General features: G+C 38.6%; 1 protein-coding gene across 4 annotated transcripts in view; it reads left to right on the forward strand.

The window, feature by feature from the left end:
* LOC114646550 (diacylglycerol kinase delta-like) overlaps positions 1-19,277 on the forward strand; it is a 133,967-nt gene that overhangs the window by 15,703 nt on the left and 98,987 nt on the right. For 3 of the 4 annotated variants that reach the window (XM_051923580.1, XM_051923577.1, XM_051923576.1), the window contains exons 2-3: positions 14,703-14,813; positions 16,076-16,156. In XM_051923580.1, the coding sequence (XP_051779540.1) occupies positions 14,703-14,813; positions 16,076-16,156 (192 nt within the window). Of the gene's footprint in view, positions 1-14,381; positions 14,613-14,702; positions 14,814-16,075; positions 16,157-19,277 lie in introns of those variants that run through there. The other variant, XM_051923578.1, reaches the window with a different exon arrangement.

The following is a 19,277-nucleotide window of genomic DNA, read 5'->3' on the forward strand; positions in this document are numbered from 1 at the left end:
TTCATTTGGATTTTTTTTTATTATTTGCTTTGCTTTTCAAACATCTGTCTACTAATACTGTTGTGTCTGCATCTTTGAACAAATTGAATGTTTACGTTTAAAGGCATACTGTGTATTTCCTTTCATCGCTTTAATAGGCTGCATGAGTGTAAAACACTAGGGGCCTCATTTATAAAATTTGCATATACACAAAAAGAGGCTCAAAATGTGCATGCGCAACTTCCCATGCAAATGACTGGATTTATAAAAGAAAACTAGGTGGGGGAACTTGCATATATTTAAGGCACGTCTGACCCATTTATATGCAACATTTCGGAGAAACTGCGAAATGATGACACCCTTAATAAAGTAGGGGAATACATCAAACCAACTAAATGACGACTTGCACACATAATAATTCATATCACTGAATCGCTATTAAAATGTGTGTTGATGTGATTAGCATATTAAACCTCAGAAATGGTGATTATGATGTATAATAGACTCTACTTTAGTTCCCTTTTAAGAAGGCAGATGCTGTGTATTTTACCTGAAGAACGTTTTTGACTTTTTTATATCGTCTACTTGTTATCACTTTCAGGGAATTGACCGACAGGTCATGAATATCTGTGTGATGCTTCATTATATGAGACTCAATGTGTTAGAAGCCATTTAACCAACCGGTGAGACACTACATCCAGTTTTCAAATGAAGTGGGTGTACATGCATCAAGCTTTTGCCAACATAAAAAGGCAATTTGTAGCAGTGTCTGGTTTTCCTGACTTAATCAGAACACTTTAATGCACTCGTATTATAAGAAGGGCATCTAGTGAGAATGAAGCTGCTTTTGTTAACTGTGAGCAGTTGCTTTTCATTAATGCACAAGTCATTCAAGATGTGACTGGCAAACACTGTGGCTCGGTGGTCTGGGTCAACCTGTGATTAATTTATTCTGAGGCAAAATAGCTTTGACAGATGTGATGGTACTGTATGTGATTGTTGGCTTATTGGTAAGGTAACTGCCTGACCCCTGTACTGTAACAGCAATCGCATGATGACCTGTGCCAGGTGATAGTGGCTACCCATTCAGATGATGGTTCTTTACACCTTTCCCAGACCCTTGGAACTCTGAGGAGAGGCGCAATAATGCCACACATAATCTTGCACTCTCATTTGCGGAGCACTGAATGCAAGTGGCAATGTCTTGATGCATCAGGTGGGAGGCTGCTCTACCAGCCAATTAAGTTCTGCAGCATCATGACTGCACATGTATGAGGTTGATTTACATGGTCCATATATGGATGTTTTCATGGTGGCATTTGAGGCACATTCACATATGCATATTTACAAGGTGATTGTGATTTATAAATGTATGTACAGGGTATATGCCCGGTTTTATAAATCTGATTTTTGCTGTGTGCATATTTTTACCTTAAAACCACAGAAAATTTTATAAATGAGGCTACGGGTGAGGCAAATTGATGTCATAAGTGTGAATGGGGAAGAAAGAGGACAAGGGCTGAACTGCACATGCTCTCAACTGAAGACCTCTGTTCAGGGTCCAAGCTGTAGCTTGTTTCTTTCCCTTCTCTTGATAAGCAGGTTCACACGCGGTCACTGATTACAACTGCAAGATGTTATGCGAATGAATATGAATAATGTTGCATCCGTGCCACAATGTTTTCCGAAATGTACGATACATAAAATGAATAATTCCAAATTTCATATATACCTATGTCTCTGTTTTTTTTTTTTTTTTTTTTTTTTTTTTTTGACATCATAGACCATAAGTTGCATACTAATTCAGCGTGAGCAGGAACACTCAATAAAACTGAATTAAAAAAAAAAAAAAAAAAATCAAGTGATGGTGAGATACGATGAAGGCAGATTCACCAGTGTTTGTGTGTCAGCTTTTATCCCTCCAGATCAGAGAATGTCCAGTTCCATTGCCTTAAAACACCACTAGGGCGGTAGTATGTATCGTGATTGTGTCTGAGAGAATAAAAGTGGGGGAAAAAAAATAACTTTTATATATGTACACCGTACAGACGCAAACCAAATGTATGTGTGTACTGTATAATATTAACAATAAAAGCAGCTCACTACTGAAAACAGCAAATATAGGAGGCAGTCATGATTGAACCGGGGTCTCTTGATTATAAGTCAGCAAATCTTACCGTTACGCCATGGAAACTATTGTTTTATCCTTGAACCATTTGTGAAAGTGTTTATTTGATCTTTGGACTTCAGGCCTCACACATTATATAGTTTATGCCAACATTTTGTCATTTACTACTAAAATATGAAAACTGTTTCTGTTTTAACAATGTGTTTACACAGATTCTTGTAGAAATAGAACAGACATGAAATCTGTGTGTTCTAAATAACAATCTATTATTTCCACTCTAAAACTCCAGCACTTCACTCCCAGATAATCAAGGCATGAGCTGAGAGAACTTTGTGCACGTTCTGCGGTGGTGGGGGGATGGAATAGCAGGCTGCTTGCTGCTTGTCTTTATTGGCACATTTACAGGACAAAAGACGCTGACGGAGAGGTGCAATGGGATTTAAGGTGGGCTGGATCTACAAGTTTTTTCGTAGGCTCTGGTAATTCTAGTGTTAAAAACTCTGTGAATGTGAAAATCCACAAATATGTTTTGGTCCCGTGATTACTAAATACCATGCAAGAAACGCAAGATAGAATGATCACTGCGCAATCGGACCAAGTGTGTAAGACTGCCTGCTGAGACAAAGACGCGTGGCATCCCCCAGACAAGGTACGTAGTTCAGCAGTTCCTTAGTGAACTTTATGCAAAATGGAACTTATTATAATAATTTTTTTGTGTATGTATGATAGTACTGTGGTGGGCTGGCGCCCGGCCCGGGGTTTGTTTCCTACCTTGCGCCCTGTATTGGCTGGGATTGGCTCCAGCAGACCCCCGTGACCCTGTGTTCGGATTCAGCGGGTTGGAAAATGGATGGATGGATGGATGATAGTACTGCGGTGGGCTGGCGCCCTGCCCGGGGTTTGTTTCCTACCTTGCGCCTGGGATTGGCTCCAGCAGATCCCCGTGACCCTGTGGTTAGGATATAGCGGGTTGTATAATGGATGGATGGATGTATGATAGTAAACAACAAAATTAATTAATATTACAGATACAAAAGATACCCAACAACACTAAACGCAAAAAATAAACACTCCTGACACAGTCCACTGTTTCAGATGCAAGTGATGGTGGTATAGTTATGAAATTAAATCCCTGTGATCAGCCTCCTGAAAGTTATGTAAGGTTTTGTCCTACCATGATGCGAGTGTATATTAAGATTTGTAGAGTTTGAAGACATTTTCCAACCCAGATGAAATCACATAAACAAGCAGGCACAGGACAAGAATATAGGAGCTTATTCCATGTTTATGCTTCAAGGATGATTTCAGTGCTGTTTTTCAAATTTTTGTGAAGCATTACTTATAATTTAATAAAACAAAAAGCATCCTTGAGGGGCTTAGTGATGACCTATGTAGGAAATGTGAAACAAAACTCTTGAAAATTTGTTAAATCCATTCACTTTGAAGTGGAAAAGGTTTCAACTTCTTTCCGTCTTTTAGAGTTATATTTACAACATTAAAAGGAAGTTGGAAGCAATTAATATTGGCACTGTCTTTCCTAAGAGACCGCTACATATTCACTTATTGCTTTGCAACAACCATCATAAGGGGAGTTTTCATGTAAACAGTAGCGAGTATGGAGGAAGCTAAAGTACAGGTCGCAAGAAAAGTAAGCATCTTAACTGTTTGGCATGATGTTGCCCTTCAGCTAAAATGTGTGCAATGAAAATGTGAAATTAAAATAAAAACAAAGTGGTTTTGGGGTGTGGAAGGCAGTTTGCAAACTTCATATAGTCACATGGAACTTTGACGCATGAGTGCTGAGTTATGTGGCGCTATGGCTAACAAGATAGATACACTTACTGTAACAGAACCTGATTGTTTTTGTTCTTCTGACAACTGTTTCTTCCAGTTGAAGTTTGCAAAATGGAAAAATTATTTTTAGAGGATTGTTGGATGTGGTGGGCAGATTTGTTTCCTGACTTGTGTCCCGTGTTAGCTGGGGTTGGCTCCAGCAGACCCCTGTGACCCTGTAGTTAGGATATAGCGGGTTGGATAATGGATGGATGGACGATTGTTGTAAAATCATCCTCATCTATGAGACAAGTGGCATCCTTGAGTAACAAAGTGGGGTCATCCCTGGACACACACTGCATTTTCACAAAATGGCAGCTTTAAGTCCTGCTGTCTATTTCAAAGGCATTTGTCCTTAGTAGACAATCTAAAACGAGCTTGCTTTTGTCACTTTGTGTCATATGTTCATATTGAGATGTCTAGTGTGTTTTCTGTTGTAACCACTAGGGGGCAGCAGGGAGAATATTGCACAGACATATCCCCAGGTTCAAAACACATACATCTTCTTTCCCCCCCACCCCCCCCCCACCCCCCCCCCCCAACAGGCTACCTTTTTAAGAGGGTTTCCATCCATCCATTTTCCAATCCGCTGAATCTGAACACAGGGTCACGGGGGTCTGCTGGAGCCAATCCCAGCCAACACAGGGCACAAGGCAGGAACCAATCCCGGGCAGGGTGCCAACCCACCGCAGGACATTTTTAAGAGGGTTTTCTCTTGTGAATTCAAGTCTGCACAGCAGTTGAAATTTTCCTCCTCTACTTCTAAGTAGTCCAGCTCCTCTCCAGACTCCTACTTGACCTGACTGAGGCAGAGCTACTCCTCTTATTCCAGACCCAGAAGTACTTCCTGTCCATAGGAAGCGCTTTGAGGTGGAAGTAATTCATTTGAAGTTGTGACTTTACTAAAGAGAATGTTTGTGTTTACCATTTATTTACAACTATCTGAAGCACATGGTGTTGCCCGGGTATAAAAAAAAAAAAAAAAAAAAAAAAAAAAAAAAGGGAAAAACAGTCTTTTGGGCCAAACACATGAGACTTTGCGGCTGAATAAGGGAAGAACCCAGATTGCAGTGCAGTTGTGCTAATGTGGTGAATTCTGCTGTCGGATTTTTAATTATGCAGTCATGTTTTACAATTTTTGAAGTTGGCACGTTTGTCTCCTGTTTTAAAGTGTCCAGGCATTCTCATTTATGTGTCGTCCTGGATCCTGAAAAGCTGCATAAATTGCCTGAATATGAATAGGTATGGTTGAGAGTGCCTTCAAATGGGGATGCTGGGGAAATGTTTGGCATTGGGAAGCAGTCTGCCCCTGCCCATCCATTTATAAGTGCTTCCTGATGAGCAAAGGCACAATTATCCAACCTGGTTGGGATGGCTGTCCTCCCATATCCTTGCATTAAAGGGGCCTCACTGCCAGGTAAGCAGCCATCCATCCTGCTCAGGATGCCAGCTCACCCATGTTACCCATCACAAAAGGCTGTCCACACCCATCACGTATTATAAATGCTGACAGCCAGTGTATGTTGTGTGTTTTTATTTATTTATTTATTTGTTGTTATCTCTAATTTACTTATCTTCATAATTGTTTAAGTGATTGATTGATTTTAATATTAAAGTGTAGTTTTGTGCCATTGCTCATGGTTTCTAATTCTGAACATCCCAAAATGGCTCTTTTTATCCACCTGTGCATCCATTTTTCTAAACTGCTTTCCTAGTTCAAGCTCATGGGCTAGAAGCCTATCCCAGCAGGGCTAGAAACTAGTTGGGAACCAAGCCTGGACAAAGTGCCAGTCCTTCATAGGATGCATACACCCACGTTCTGTCATATGGGGCCAATTTAGAGTTGCCAATCAACTCAACACACACACGTCTTTGGGATGTGGGAGGAAGATCACAGCTTTGTCTTTTGAGCATTGGAGTTGTGGGCTGTTATACTATGGAGTAAACTGGGGTGCAGTGCTGAGGCGGAGCTGCCCAAACCCCACTTCACTGATGCCCCCAAATCGACATAAGGATGACAAATATTTTTTTTTTATTCTGAACATACCAAAATCAGTGTTGGAGTGCAGCTGAACCAAAAATAGGTGGCCATCTAAGTTTAGCTCTGCGAAAGTTTACAAAGGTTCACACAAGCCACAAAGTAACAGGAAGTCTTGTAAATAGGAGAGGATGCGGTATGCGAGGCCAGCTATTTATATCTCATTTGCGTCATAAGTCCTCAAGCTGCCAGACTTTAAGTTCTGTAAAGGATGTTGTTGAAGGATGGTGAATTTGTCCAATCTACGCTAGAAGAATTTCAGTCGTGTGGCTGCAGCGACACACTGTCATGGTGCGGAGTACAGTGTGGCTTATTTGGTTACTTGTAGTTCTCATGTTTCAGTTTTGTAAGTGGCACACATGCATCATTTGAGTTCATGTGATTGGTCCTAATGGACTGCATGTGCTCATATCCATATAGAGAGTGAAGGTTACAAGCTAGTCAAGTTAATGCTGTCGCAGTACAAAGTTTAACACATTGATTCAATTTCATTACATATTTGCTTTCGTGAAGAACAGCCAGTTTCCTTTTGTCTCAAATACCCACACCTTTCATTACCAACACATTCTTAAATACACATTTCAGTTCCTGTATGTGAACTCAACACCGCGTTGGCTGCCTGCCAATACTATTTTTATTTTTCTTTAACTAGCTATGTGAGGCGAGGCAGCTTAGTGGTGCAGCCGGTAGCATTCTGTGTTACTGCACTTTGATTTTTGCTGCACCTTCTATATGGAGTTTGCATGGGTTTCCACTAGAAATTGTACTATTTTTCCCACCATTCCTATCAAATAAATGCTTTTGGGCAGAATGGTGCTTGTAAAATGTCCTGATGTGTGTACCCTCTAGAGCTGGGTCCTGCCATGTGCCTGCTGTTGCCAGGATAAGTCCAAAGCCTCTGCAATTGAACATTAAAATGCAGGTTTTGACATCAGTGGATACTTTTCTATAATATCCGTTAAATTTTGACATTGCATGTTGTGCCCCCTTATCTGAGTGTTTCAATGTCACTAGACAGTGTTCATTGCTGTTTATACATGAAGAATATTTTTCATTTGTAGATGCGAATGTATATCCAAAGGTATGGTAAGCTACAATATGAGCCCATTGGTCCTTTCTTCCATGGAAATTGACAGGACTCTGAGTTGTCTTAGAATGAGAAACTGAGGCGGACACCCGATAATGAGAAGTGCAGTCATTGTTGGCAGCATAAAAGGTGTCCCAGAATTCATAGTTGCCTTGTCTAACTGGAACTGGAGAGGAGTATAGGAGGCATGCACAACGGACATCTAGACTCCATTGTAACATTTTTGTCTTGTTTGAAACGTCATGCTACATTTTGTTTATTTATTTTTTTTCATACTAGGTTTTATGAAATGTTGGGTGTGTTTTGTGATTTGGAACAAATTGCAAAGGCTATATAAGTCTTAAAAACCATGAGAACATGTATAGGACTTACTTTTGCAATTAAATAATGAACATTAATTGATCGCTGCTGTGTTATTTTTGAAAGGTTTGTGTGTAGCCAGTAACTACAATTTCTTGAATTGCAACTTTTTTTTTTATTACAAACAAGCAGTGGTTAATTGTCAAAAAATATTTGGGTTAAACCCTTTAATGTTAGAGTCTCTGTAAAATGACACCATATGTTGACAAAATGGGTTTAAATTACTATGAAAGACCACCATTTCTGAATTAGTAAAGCAATGCTAATGCCCTATATGGGGCGACGAGACCTTACCTGGACAGTCCTCTTTTTATATCTGCTGTAAATTAGGATTCCCAACATCAATTCATATCAAGTGACTTTATTGTCATACATTCCAGTGCAATACAGACAAGTGCAGAAGACGTAAAGAATATTATACAATAAATATCTAAATAATAGGTTAATGAGTAGATAGTAATAAATAAATATCTAAAAAAAAGTACTGCATATAAATAAGCTACCAGGAGCAGATCTGAGGGCAGCACAGAGTTCAGCGTCTGAACAGCCCTGGCAGACCTGGTTTGGATGCTGCAGTATATTCTGCTAGATAGAAGTGCGGCCAGTAGACGAGGGGAGGGTGGGAGCTGTCCTTCACAATACTGTAGGCTTTGTGAACTTATTCTTAAAAATTAAATTATGATGACATTGCACCTGGCATGCTTCTTAATGCCCAGCATTTACGGTAATTACCAGTCACATCCTGCGAGTATAAAACTCACATCTGCATTTGAAGGCCTCCTACTTGGATGTCTTTCTTTAATAAACTGCCAGTTAACACTTGAAGTGAAAAATATAGACAGTGGTCAGCTTTCGACCTAAGCCAAGAGTATTTTTAAATTCAGCTTTTGTTAATTTGTAATGCAGTTGTAAATGATGTTCTTAGAAACATGGCTGAGTGGTTTTAATAATAATAATAATAATAATAATAATAATAATTCATTACATTTATATAGCGCTTTTCTCGGTACTCAAAGCGCTATCCACACAGGGAGGAACCGTTTTGTTATACATCTACCGGATAAGTGGTTTATAAATTCGACAAATTGGCAAGGCATAATTGTGAAATCAGGAAGATTTTTATAACTGTGTAGAGTAATCTTTAAAGGATGTTATTTATGCAGTCCTTCATAACATATCACATACTATGGATGGAAACATTGACTTTTTATGTTAGACATATAAAAGTTAAGAAAAACTGAAGCTTGTGTACATACCCGGCAGCTTTAATCATCCTTGATAACTACACAGTAACCAGTGCACAGTCAAAAGCAGACCTGTATTGGACTACAGTAAACGACAGGGTGTATAGGGAATAACTTTTTAACAACTTTCACACAATTCATAACACCAACAGAAATAGTCACACATCAAAACTATAATGGATAGTACAGTATATGATACATAAAGTCGAGCATCTTCACCACCAGCTTACAAATGACTATTATATGGGACAGCTGTCCGTTATGCTACAATTATGCCTTCAGTAAAGGGAAAATATAACTTTCTAAATTCAGACAGAGCTACACAAACAATTTTACAAAATCATATATACCTGCATACTGTAGATATTAGGAAGCCATGACGAAGCTATTGTACATTTCTATTCAGACTCAACTGATCTTTTTAACCAGACATTTAGAAAACTCTGGAAAAATTAGCCAGTATATTGGAAGTTGCATAGTGTGGGCTTGTCAATGGCTGTTCAAAGTTCATGTAACAAGTTTATTCTTATATGCGTTAGGCTTGCTGCATCTAGTGACAAATGACTATCCTCCTTCAATTTGCTGTGCCTGGTTGCAGGTTTTGACACAGTCAAAATTTCAGTATGAGACTTGTTTATGGTGCCATTTCACTTATATCTAGCAATGCACCTTTTAACAGCTTTATTATACACAACAGAAACGTCTACCTAGCCAGTGGTGTGCCAGCAAGTGTTATGTAAATGGCAAACTGAAGGTCATGAGTCCTTTTGTATCCTGATACCACACCTCAAGTGCTTATTGTTATGGCATGCTTCATGAAGAGCATGATTGATGTTAACTGCACAATCTATTTTAATGAACTGGTGATTTGTGTCCACAAAAGGCACTTTTTCCCTCCAGAGTCCTTTTTATTATTAATACTGGAAATGCCTAAATTATTACCTTGAATTTACAAGTAGACTCCATGTTACGTATCTGTATGACATTCACTCATATCTCAAACACCTAAATCAAATCGAGGAATATAGCCAGGACTGGCGACTTTAGCTTCAAAATAGAGCAAGCAAGAATCCTTCACCGGGGCCAGCCCTGAAAGAGCTATACTTCAGAATACCTTGGCAAAGGCCAGGAGCATCGTCAAGAGCTGCACGCCTGTTGGGACTTACCAGATAACCTTTGAAAGGGCTGCACATATCAAACGGAGCAATAGAGACTGGCCACCTCAGTCTTAGAATTCCTTAGCAGGGTCCCTCCGCTCTCTCATCGTTACCCCGAAAGAGCTAAAAAAATTGCAAATCACTTGAACAAGAACACTAGGGGCAGATGATTTTAATAAACGAGGCAAGTCTCAGTGAGGAAATATTCAAATTCTAATTTAATGACTACTTATGTTTATTTGAAGAGTAACCAGGCATTAAATACAAGAAGTCAAAAGTGAAAGAACAGATACAATGTGAACGATTCAAGTCAAGTGTCCAAAACAGCAAGCTTAGCCTCAGTATAACCAGAGGAAAGATGCTTATATAATTTTAAAGAGTCCATTCAAGGTATTCCTTAAAAAGGTGCCATAACGAAGCAGGCCTTGCTTTCATTTTTCACTTTGTAGCAGGAGCTACACTTTTGTCTTTAGACAGCATGTAATTCTCCTTAACTCACCTTTTCATAGCAAACACTGGGTTTTTAATACCTGCTACATGCCTTCATTTTGAAAGCGGGCACATTGTTTACTTCACATTCATCTCCCTCCAGAGTGGAATATACATCTGCATCATGCCAATCGGTGCCTTGTTTTATACAGTGGCTCGATGGCTATTTTTAGTAACTGACATTAGCCAAAAATTGGACTGTTGAGACTTTACTCTTTCGTCAACCATAAGTTACTTTGTTATTTAACTTGTACCTCACAATTAACTTAAAGTCCCCAAAATCCCTATTTTAGACATACACAGGCTGGTTAGCTTATCTGAGCTTAAACATAACATGTTAACACTTCTTCCTAACGTTTAATGTATATTTGCATATTTCTCTCAGAGCTCTCTGTATTAGCATGTCTATTTGCATCCCAGAATTCAATACTGTGTTAAAATCAATTTTTATTCCTTTCAATTTCTTTAGTTGATGGTTAAAAAGAATAACCGATCTATTAGATCCCTTTTTCTAAAGTTATCTAATACCTAGTCCACACTGTCCTCTGAAACTTTTTTTTACCTTTCTCATGAGCCCCTTGAATGGTCGTCTTCATCCACCTGTGTCTGCTCCCCTTACACCTCCCCCACCCGGCTGTCTGACATTATGATGTCGTCATTAAGCTAAAACACCTGCTTGTCAGCACTTCTTGTTCTGTGCCTGCATTTAACTTTCTCCATACCTTTCTTGGTAAAAAGCACACAATTAAAAGCAATGCTAGCTTTTCCCTTACAAGTCCTAGAGAATAGAGACAGAGACAACTTTTTTCTAATTTTGGTTCTGTACATTACCACAATGATTTTTAAATGAAACAACTCGGATGCAGTTGAAGTGCAGACTTTCAGCTTTAATTCAGTGGGGTGAACAAAACGATTCTATAAAAATGTGAGGCAACTAAAGCATTTTTTAACACAATCCCTTCATTTCAGGGATTAATTGGACAATTGACTCAAAGGCTATTTCATGGGCAGGTGTGGGCAAGTTCGTCGTTATGTCATTATCAAACAAGCAGATAAAAGGCCTGGAGTTGATTTGAGGTGTGGTGCTTACATGTGGAAGATTTTGCTGTGAACAGACAACATGCGGTCAAAGGAGCTCTCCATGCAGGTGAAAGAAGCCATCCTTAAGCTGCGAAAACAGAAAAAACCCATCCGAGAAATTGCTACAATATTAAGAGTGGCAAAATCTACAGTTTGGTACATCCTGAGAAAGAAAGCAAGCACTGGTGAACTCAGCAACGCAAAAAGACCTGGACATCCACTGAAGACAAGTGGTGGATGATCGCAGAATCATTTCCATGGTGAAGAGAAACCCCTTCACAACAGCCAACCAAGTGAACAACACTCTCCAGGGGGTAGGCGTATCGATATCCAAGTCTACCATAAAGAGAAGACTGCATGAAAGTAAATACAGAGGGTGCACTGCAAAGTGCAAGCCACTCATAAGCCTCAAGAATAGAAAGGCTAGATTGGACTTTGCTAAAGAACATCTAAAAAAGCCAGCACAGTTCTGGAAAAACATTCTTTGGACAGATGAAACCAAGCTCAACCTCTACCAGAATGATGGCAAGAAAAAAGTATGGAGAAGGCGTGGAACAGCTCATTATCCACAGCATACCACATCATCTATAAAACACGGTGGAGGCAGTGTGATGGCTTGGGCGTGCATGGCTGCCAGTGGCACTGGGACACTAGTGCTTATTGATGATGTGACACAGGACAGAAGCAGACGAATGAATTCTGAGGTGTTCAGAGACATACTGTCTGCTCAAATCCAGCTAAATGCAGTCAAATTGATTGTGCTGCATTTCATGATATAGATGGACAATGACCCAAAACATACAGCCAAAGCAACCCAGGAGTTTATTAAAGCAAAGAAGTAGAAAATTCTTGAATGGCCAAGTCAGTCACCTGATCTTAAACCAATTGAGCATGCATTTCACTTGTTGAAGACTAAACTTCAGACAGAAAGAAAGGCCCACAAACAAACAGCAAAAAGGCCTGGCAGAGCATTAAAAATGAGGAAACCCAGCATCTGGTGATGTCCATGAGTTCAAGACTTCAGGCTGTCATTGCCAGCAAAGGGTTTTCAACCAAGTATTAGAAATGAACATTTTATTTCCAGTTATTTTAATTTGTCCAATTACTTTTGAGCCCCTGAAATAAAGGGATTGTGTTAAAAAAATGCTTTATTTGCCTCACATTTTTATGTAATCGTTTTGTTCACCCCACTGAATTAAAGCTGAAAGTCTGCACTTCAACTGCATCGGAATTGTTTCATTTAAAATTCATTGTGGTAATGTACAGAGCCAAAATTAGAACAAAAGTTGTCTCTGTCCAAATATTTATGGACCTAACTGTAGTCTTGGTAACACCGTTTATTCGCTAGAAAGCTACATCTTCTCTAAAATAAAATGCAGAAATGAAGTAAGAGTTTTATTTAATAAAATAAAAAAACTCATTACAAAGCCACTTATAAAATAAGCAGCACATATAGTAACTTTGTAATGTTAACATGGGATTTCTTCCATTGGGCAGACAAACTGGTTGACAATTGTCATTGCATGGAGTGACCTTCAGGGAATTTTGACGTAAAGTGTACTAACTCAGGGCAAGGCAGTTGGTTCTTTAATGAGAGGAGACCAGGAAATAGATTGGCTTTGTGGTTAACATTTTCAGCTACGTCCACCCAAAATACACTAACCTAAAATCATACTTCCATAGCACAAAAAGTCCAGTTCTTAAACCAGAATTTTCACATGCAAGAATCCTTTATCAGCACACCAATCTTGGTTGATCCGTAAATGCATGTTCCAGCCTTTTAAATAGTCGTTCTGATGACATCACATTCCATGCATGCCAGGACCATTCTGGGTAAGATCAGCGTGGCACCTGCCGATATCAGTAAGGAATACCTACTGTAGCTATCTACACCAAAAAAAAAAAAAACAAGCTTTTTAATAACTAGGTGTCTTCCGGTTAAAATCTACACATGTGCTATAGAGTGGCCACCATGACATCACACAACACAAGTGTCCTAGAGATGACAGCCACCTACTGTAAGCTTAATGACATCATTGATAAACATTTACTAAGCCCAAGTGAAACTTAGAATAAGCAAAAATTAATATTTATGACCAACAAATTACCCAAATACAATAAAATTAAATTTTAAATATACTTAGAATCTGTCAGTAATCATTAAGTTGTACCAAATAACTCCTTTTTAAAAGCTGCTCTTCTTGCCAACTTATCTTCATTTCAAGATTCCCCTAACATTACAAAAAAATATTTCCTGAATTAGATAGCCATTTAGCCTTCTCCAGTCCGAGTACAAGATGACAACCTTGACATTATAATGTGATTTGTTCTGCTGTTGCAGTCAAAACTACGAAATGATGTTCATTCAGATCAAAGGCCAAAGTTGCCAAAGAAGCACTGATAGCTTTATAGGATGAAATATTATTTTATATGCGACCCGATCTCGGATAAGCGGAAGAGGATGGGTGGATGGATGGATGTATTAATATTGTTCAATTTGTACAGCGTGCTCTCTTAATGTGAAAAGGATCACAGGTGGATGGGGCTGTAGATAAGCTACAATCTCATATTTCAGTCTGGGCTAATGATAGCATTGTAATTGTCTTAAACTGATACATTTGGATACAACTATTTGTAAATTAGAGGCTGAATTAAATGGGCGCACAATTCTTACAGTGGAGCACTGCTATAAAAAAAATTCTTCTTGGATGTAACACCTAAAATGTTGGAAAAACCAACCTCCAAGAACAGAATTTTGCTTAATGTAATATAATCCAGTGTTCAAGCAACACCTATTTAAGCTTACAAGGGGATAATGCCTGGAGCCAGACGCGCCCTGTGCCTATTATTCTTAATGCCGTCCACTGTTAACATGAAAAGTTGCACTAGCTAGCTAATGTGTTCCATTGTATATCTATGTTTATTTAATGGGGTTGGGTCACAAATACCTGATCATTGGTGCAGCTGTAAGTGGGACGCACAAAGCTGGATGTCTGGCCTAGTGACAAAACCTCCTCTCACAATTCGGTCTGTCTTGTATGTGACATTGCATCACCATGCTTAACTTTACCACAGTCTTTCTCCAAGACAAAGATACTATGCATGCTTCATAATGATAACCAGAGATGAGATTAGAGAAACTGTGGAGGTTAAATAGTAGAGCACAGACATATCTGTGTCCAATTCTGTATCGGATTGCACATTGAGCTCTCCAAAGGTGATCTTGGCTGAGGCTGGATGGGAACCTGATCCACGGTGAGGTGGAGGGTCACTGTACTCCCTTTCTCAAGGATCTTCTCTTTTCCAGACAATCATTAAAGAAGGCCTGCTGATGAAACAGACCAGCTCATTTCAACGCTGGAAGAAACGTTACTTCAAGCTTCGAGGGAGGACACTTTACTATGCAAAAACAGCCAAGGTATGAGCTGTGTTCACAACATTTGTTTTTACATGCAGTTGAGGGCTTTACAGGCAAACGGAAGGTGTTAGAATGGAGGTTTCGGTGCAGAGAGATGAGTGGCGAGCCCTAACATCTGGTTTTGAGCTGTGACTGGACCTTCACAGTGTTGCTCAGAATAGTAAAAACATTTTCCACAGTGAAGATATCTAGATTTGTGAACTCCCTTCAAATTTTGTTACCTACTTAGGTTTTAGTTATAAACATGTGCAAGGTTTCTGGTTCAGAAAACAATGTAAAGTCTTTAATAGGTTAGGAACTGTAGATTGAGTTAACCTTTTAAACTCCGCCACATTTTCTTATTTCTCTGATCGTTTGATTTAACAGGCAATAACCTCATCATCCATCACTCATTATTCATATTCTACCCCCTTTCAGAATTTTATACAGCAGGGGAATTAGTTATGTTGTATGCATGTGTTACAGCAGAAAAAGTTGCAAAATTCAGTAATGTTTTTAACAAAAAAATGCATTTTGAATGTTATTCTTACATCCATATGCTTTGGTATTAGCTTCCAAATACTTTAAAAGTGTCGATGCATGTGTTGGGAACAACCAGAAAAAAAGTTATGAAATATTTACAAGTAATCTATCTAGTTTTACCATTTTGAAGCAATACAAAAAAACAGGATGCTTTTTTCTCTGCTTTTACTGTCTTCAAATAAATACGTATAATTATTATTGCAAACCCAGGGCCTATATAACATTTTGAAGGGTAGCGTTTACTCCAATAGTTGCAAGATTCAAAAACATCTTTATAACAAAGTGGAACGTGGTGTAATTTGAAAGCTGAAACACCCCTGTTGTTTAGTGCATTTCATTCTGTCAAATTGTTATCAGATGAATCGGGATGTTCAAGAAAGTCATGAGTGGGTAGGGGGCAAGTGTCGGTGCGAAGAAGTAGTTCAGCCATCTTTGAGGGAAGAAAGAAAAACATTGGAATGTGGCATTGGGGTATGCATCATGCCATTTTACATTAATTATAGCAGTGAGCAAATGAAAGGTTTTCTTCTCTCTTCTGCATTTTTGTTAGATTCTGCTGGTGGGCCCAAAACAATGGGGCTGAGTTTAAGGGGTTATGGCAAATGTAACATTGGATGGTACCTGCTGTGGGCTCTGGCTAAACAAACAGTATATATGGTCACTTCTCTGAAAAGCCCAAGAGAAATGAGCAGATTAGACTGTGAGTGATGCTAATATTTTTACCTTCTTATTTCTTTCAGTCCATTATCTTTGATGAAGTCGATTTAACAGATGCCAGTGTGGCAGAGTCCAGCACAAAAAATGTCAACAACAGCTTCACGGTGAGCTTCCATGTCATCTAATAGAAGACTTGGGAAGGGGGAAATATTTTGCATGTAACTGCTTTGGTAGGAATAAACGTATATATGGAGAAGTAATGGGAGGATGCACCCAAGTAGTCCGGTCTTCAGCACTATGAGAAATGCCATTTTCATATTTTAAAAGACAGCTACAGATGTTTGGAGCAGAAGGTGAAACTCAGTACAGTAGACAGTTGCAGTATTTTTTGTTGCAATATACTAAAGGCAATTATTGGAAATGTATTTGCACCAGTTGTTGGAATGCAGAAGCAGTGCATTTTATTCTATACTTGTATAACGAAATGCATTACTTTTACATTGCCATGTGTGGTACTGCTGCAGAGATGCACAACTCATTTGGTAAAGCTATGTTTCAGTCAAGAATTGTGGGTTTGCTATGGTTTTCTCAGTTTTGCATCAAACAAGTATCATATCAGGAAATGTGAAATTTTCAAGCCTGTCATGTTGAAACTAAGCCTACTACAGATTAGGTCAGTCTTTCTCAACGTCCAGCATGACTAAGCGCACTTTTTAGCTGTCACATACACAAGAACCCACCATTATGACTGGTGAGCCTCTATGATAAATTTGATTTTTGTTGTGGTGAATTGCTAAGTGCTATAACTGCATTACTGGGAATTATGAGCGTGCACTACAATATTCTGTGACTCACTGATATTTATTTTGTTTATTTAGTTATTTATGTGTTTTATGTTGCGTAAATGAGGGCTACAACTAGAGATGCCACAAAAACCATAACCGTACCAGCGTTTTTTACAGTATCATTAGTACAAAGAAAGTCGGCACTGCACTCATGCGTTACTACAAATAGACAAATTACTTTGGATTTAACAATAATACATAATTAAACGGGAGTAAAAACTGCATATAAAAATAGCTCACAATGGTAATGCAGCACTGCGGTGGGTTGGCACCCTGCCCAGGATTGGTTCCCTGCCTTGTGCCCTGTGTTGGCTGGGATTGGCTCCGGCAGACCCCCGTGACCCTGTGTTCGGATTCAGCGGGTTGGAAAATGGATGGATGGATGGTAATGCAGCATTAACACATGTTGAAAAGAAAGAACTCGAACGTTATGTCTGGAAATGCTTTGTGTCCACTCAGAGTGCAGGAATCATACTGGGGGGAACACACACGCACACACACACACACACACAGAGGCTCATTTCATTTCCACTTTTACCCCATTATGGATTATTTCAGATTGGTGTGTTCTTTAAAGGTGAAATAAGATTACCGATGAAATAGAATTGTTTAACTTTTGTTGTCACACATTTGCAAGAGGAGATGAAAAGATAACAAGATTAATCACCTTTAAGCAGTGTCCTGCACAGTCCCGATTTAAATTAATGGTGGATTTGTATTCATTCTCTGATTTTAATGAGCACTGAGACGAATGTCTTTCATTCCAAACCCAGTTCAGTGTTGCAAAGCAAGGAAGGGGACCTCGCATGTATCTGCAGCTATTCATAAAGGACTGGGATGTAGGAATAATAGCAGCACAGACAACAGTTGCAGTAAGTAAACAACGAGGCAAGTCTCGAACAAAGTGCATATTAAGCTTGTTTACACCAGCAATGACATGAGTTGCTCCATTTGTTAATACTAAAATAAAATGTATGCAGTATTTGAATGCTTCGAAGGAGAGAGCACTTCTATTAATACAATGTATACTGTGTTAACAGAGATGCATAATCAGTAAAATGTGCAGTTTAGAAGGACAAGTAAAGCCACATACTTTATTGTTAAATCCAAATCTGGGAACTCTGAATTTGTGTCCTTCATTTGACGTTTGAAGGCAAACTACTGTTCTTTAAAATAATCCATAAGTGAAAGCACACATCATAAATTGGAATGGTGCATTAAAGAATGTAATGCTGCCTCACAGTTTATAAATTTGAGTACAGATAATGACTGTACAAGTATTTTTCAAATTCTGGATTTCTACACAGACATAAGCAATAGCAAAGTCTGGTCATCATGTAAGAAACTTTAAAAACATCAAAACTAAGGCTGAAATAACAGATTCATGTAAAACTAGCAAGTTTACATTCTACACAAGAAGCTCTTATGTTTGGATAAATATAAAAAAAAAAAAAAAAGGAGGGACAGATTTGGAAAATAAAAATTAATTTAAATTTCAAATATCAGGAACTAATGGTGCTTTGACATATCCGTTTAATATTATTATCTCATCAGTAATACTTTTTATACCAGCTAATGATGCAAATATATAATCTTATAATAGCAAATCTAACTGTTTGGTTCACTGACAAATCAGACTTTAAAAGCATGTTGTTACAAAAGTAGCTTTAAAGAGTTTGTTTAAATGGAAATATCATCTTGGGACTAGACAGTAACGGCACACTGCACGATAAACATGTAGTGAATACACTTGACTTGACCATACTCCGTTGACCCTTGACCTTCTTTGACCGTATATTTGTACAATGATTTAAGATATGAAGAGGTAGGGGAAGTGACAGCGAAGGTGGTAGGAATGAGAACGGTGCTGCTGGCTGCTAAAAGTTGATTCTACAATAAAATAAAGAGTAATAATTCCAAAACTCTTCGCTTTTAATATAAATCTGTAGTGTAGAGTTTCAACGTAGTATATGTGTACCAAATGTCAGGTCAATAGGTCAAACAGTTTGCGAGGTACAGGTGATTTAAAATCCTGGGCAGACAAACGAACAGCCACGGAAGCACATTATATAAGAAGATTGACTAATTTAACGGTACATATAAAATCATGTTTGAATTTTTATATTCTGAGTCGGTTATAGGCAATATTTTTCAGTTACTGGAAAGAAAATATCCAAATAAACATAGAATGTGCATATGGTAAAATAATTCAGTTAGTTCATGATGATGACATTCTTTAGAAACCCTATGCTGAAGTCCCCCCAGATTATAAACCCTCTATTTGCTGTTACACTTGAGGGAATCGCCACCTCTGTCACACATTGAAGTTCAAGCCCCGCATTGTATTTTGATATTTATGAATGCCAGTGCTTGTTTACTTAGATGGTAGTTGGGTAATTGCTTGATTGATCTGCCAGATTTTTTAAGCTGCTGTTATGTT

This window comes from Erpetoichthys calabaricus, chromosome 2 (assembly GCF_900747795.2).
Source record: "Erpetoichthys calabaricus chromosome 2, fErpCal1.3, whole genome shotgun sequence".
In the NCBI taxonomy this organism is placed as follows: domain Eukaryota; kingdom Metazoa; phylum Chordata; class Cladistia; order Polypteriformes; family Polypteridae; genus Erpetoichthys; species Erpetoichthys calabaricus.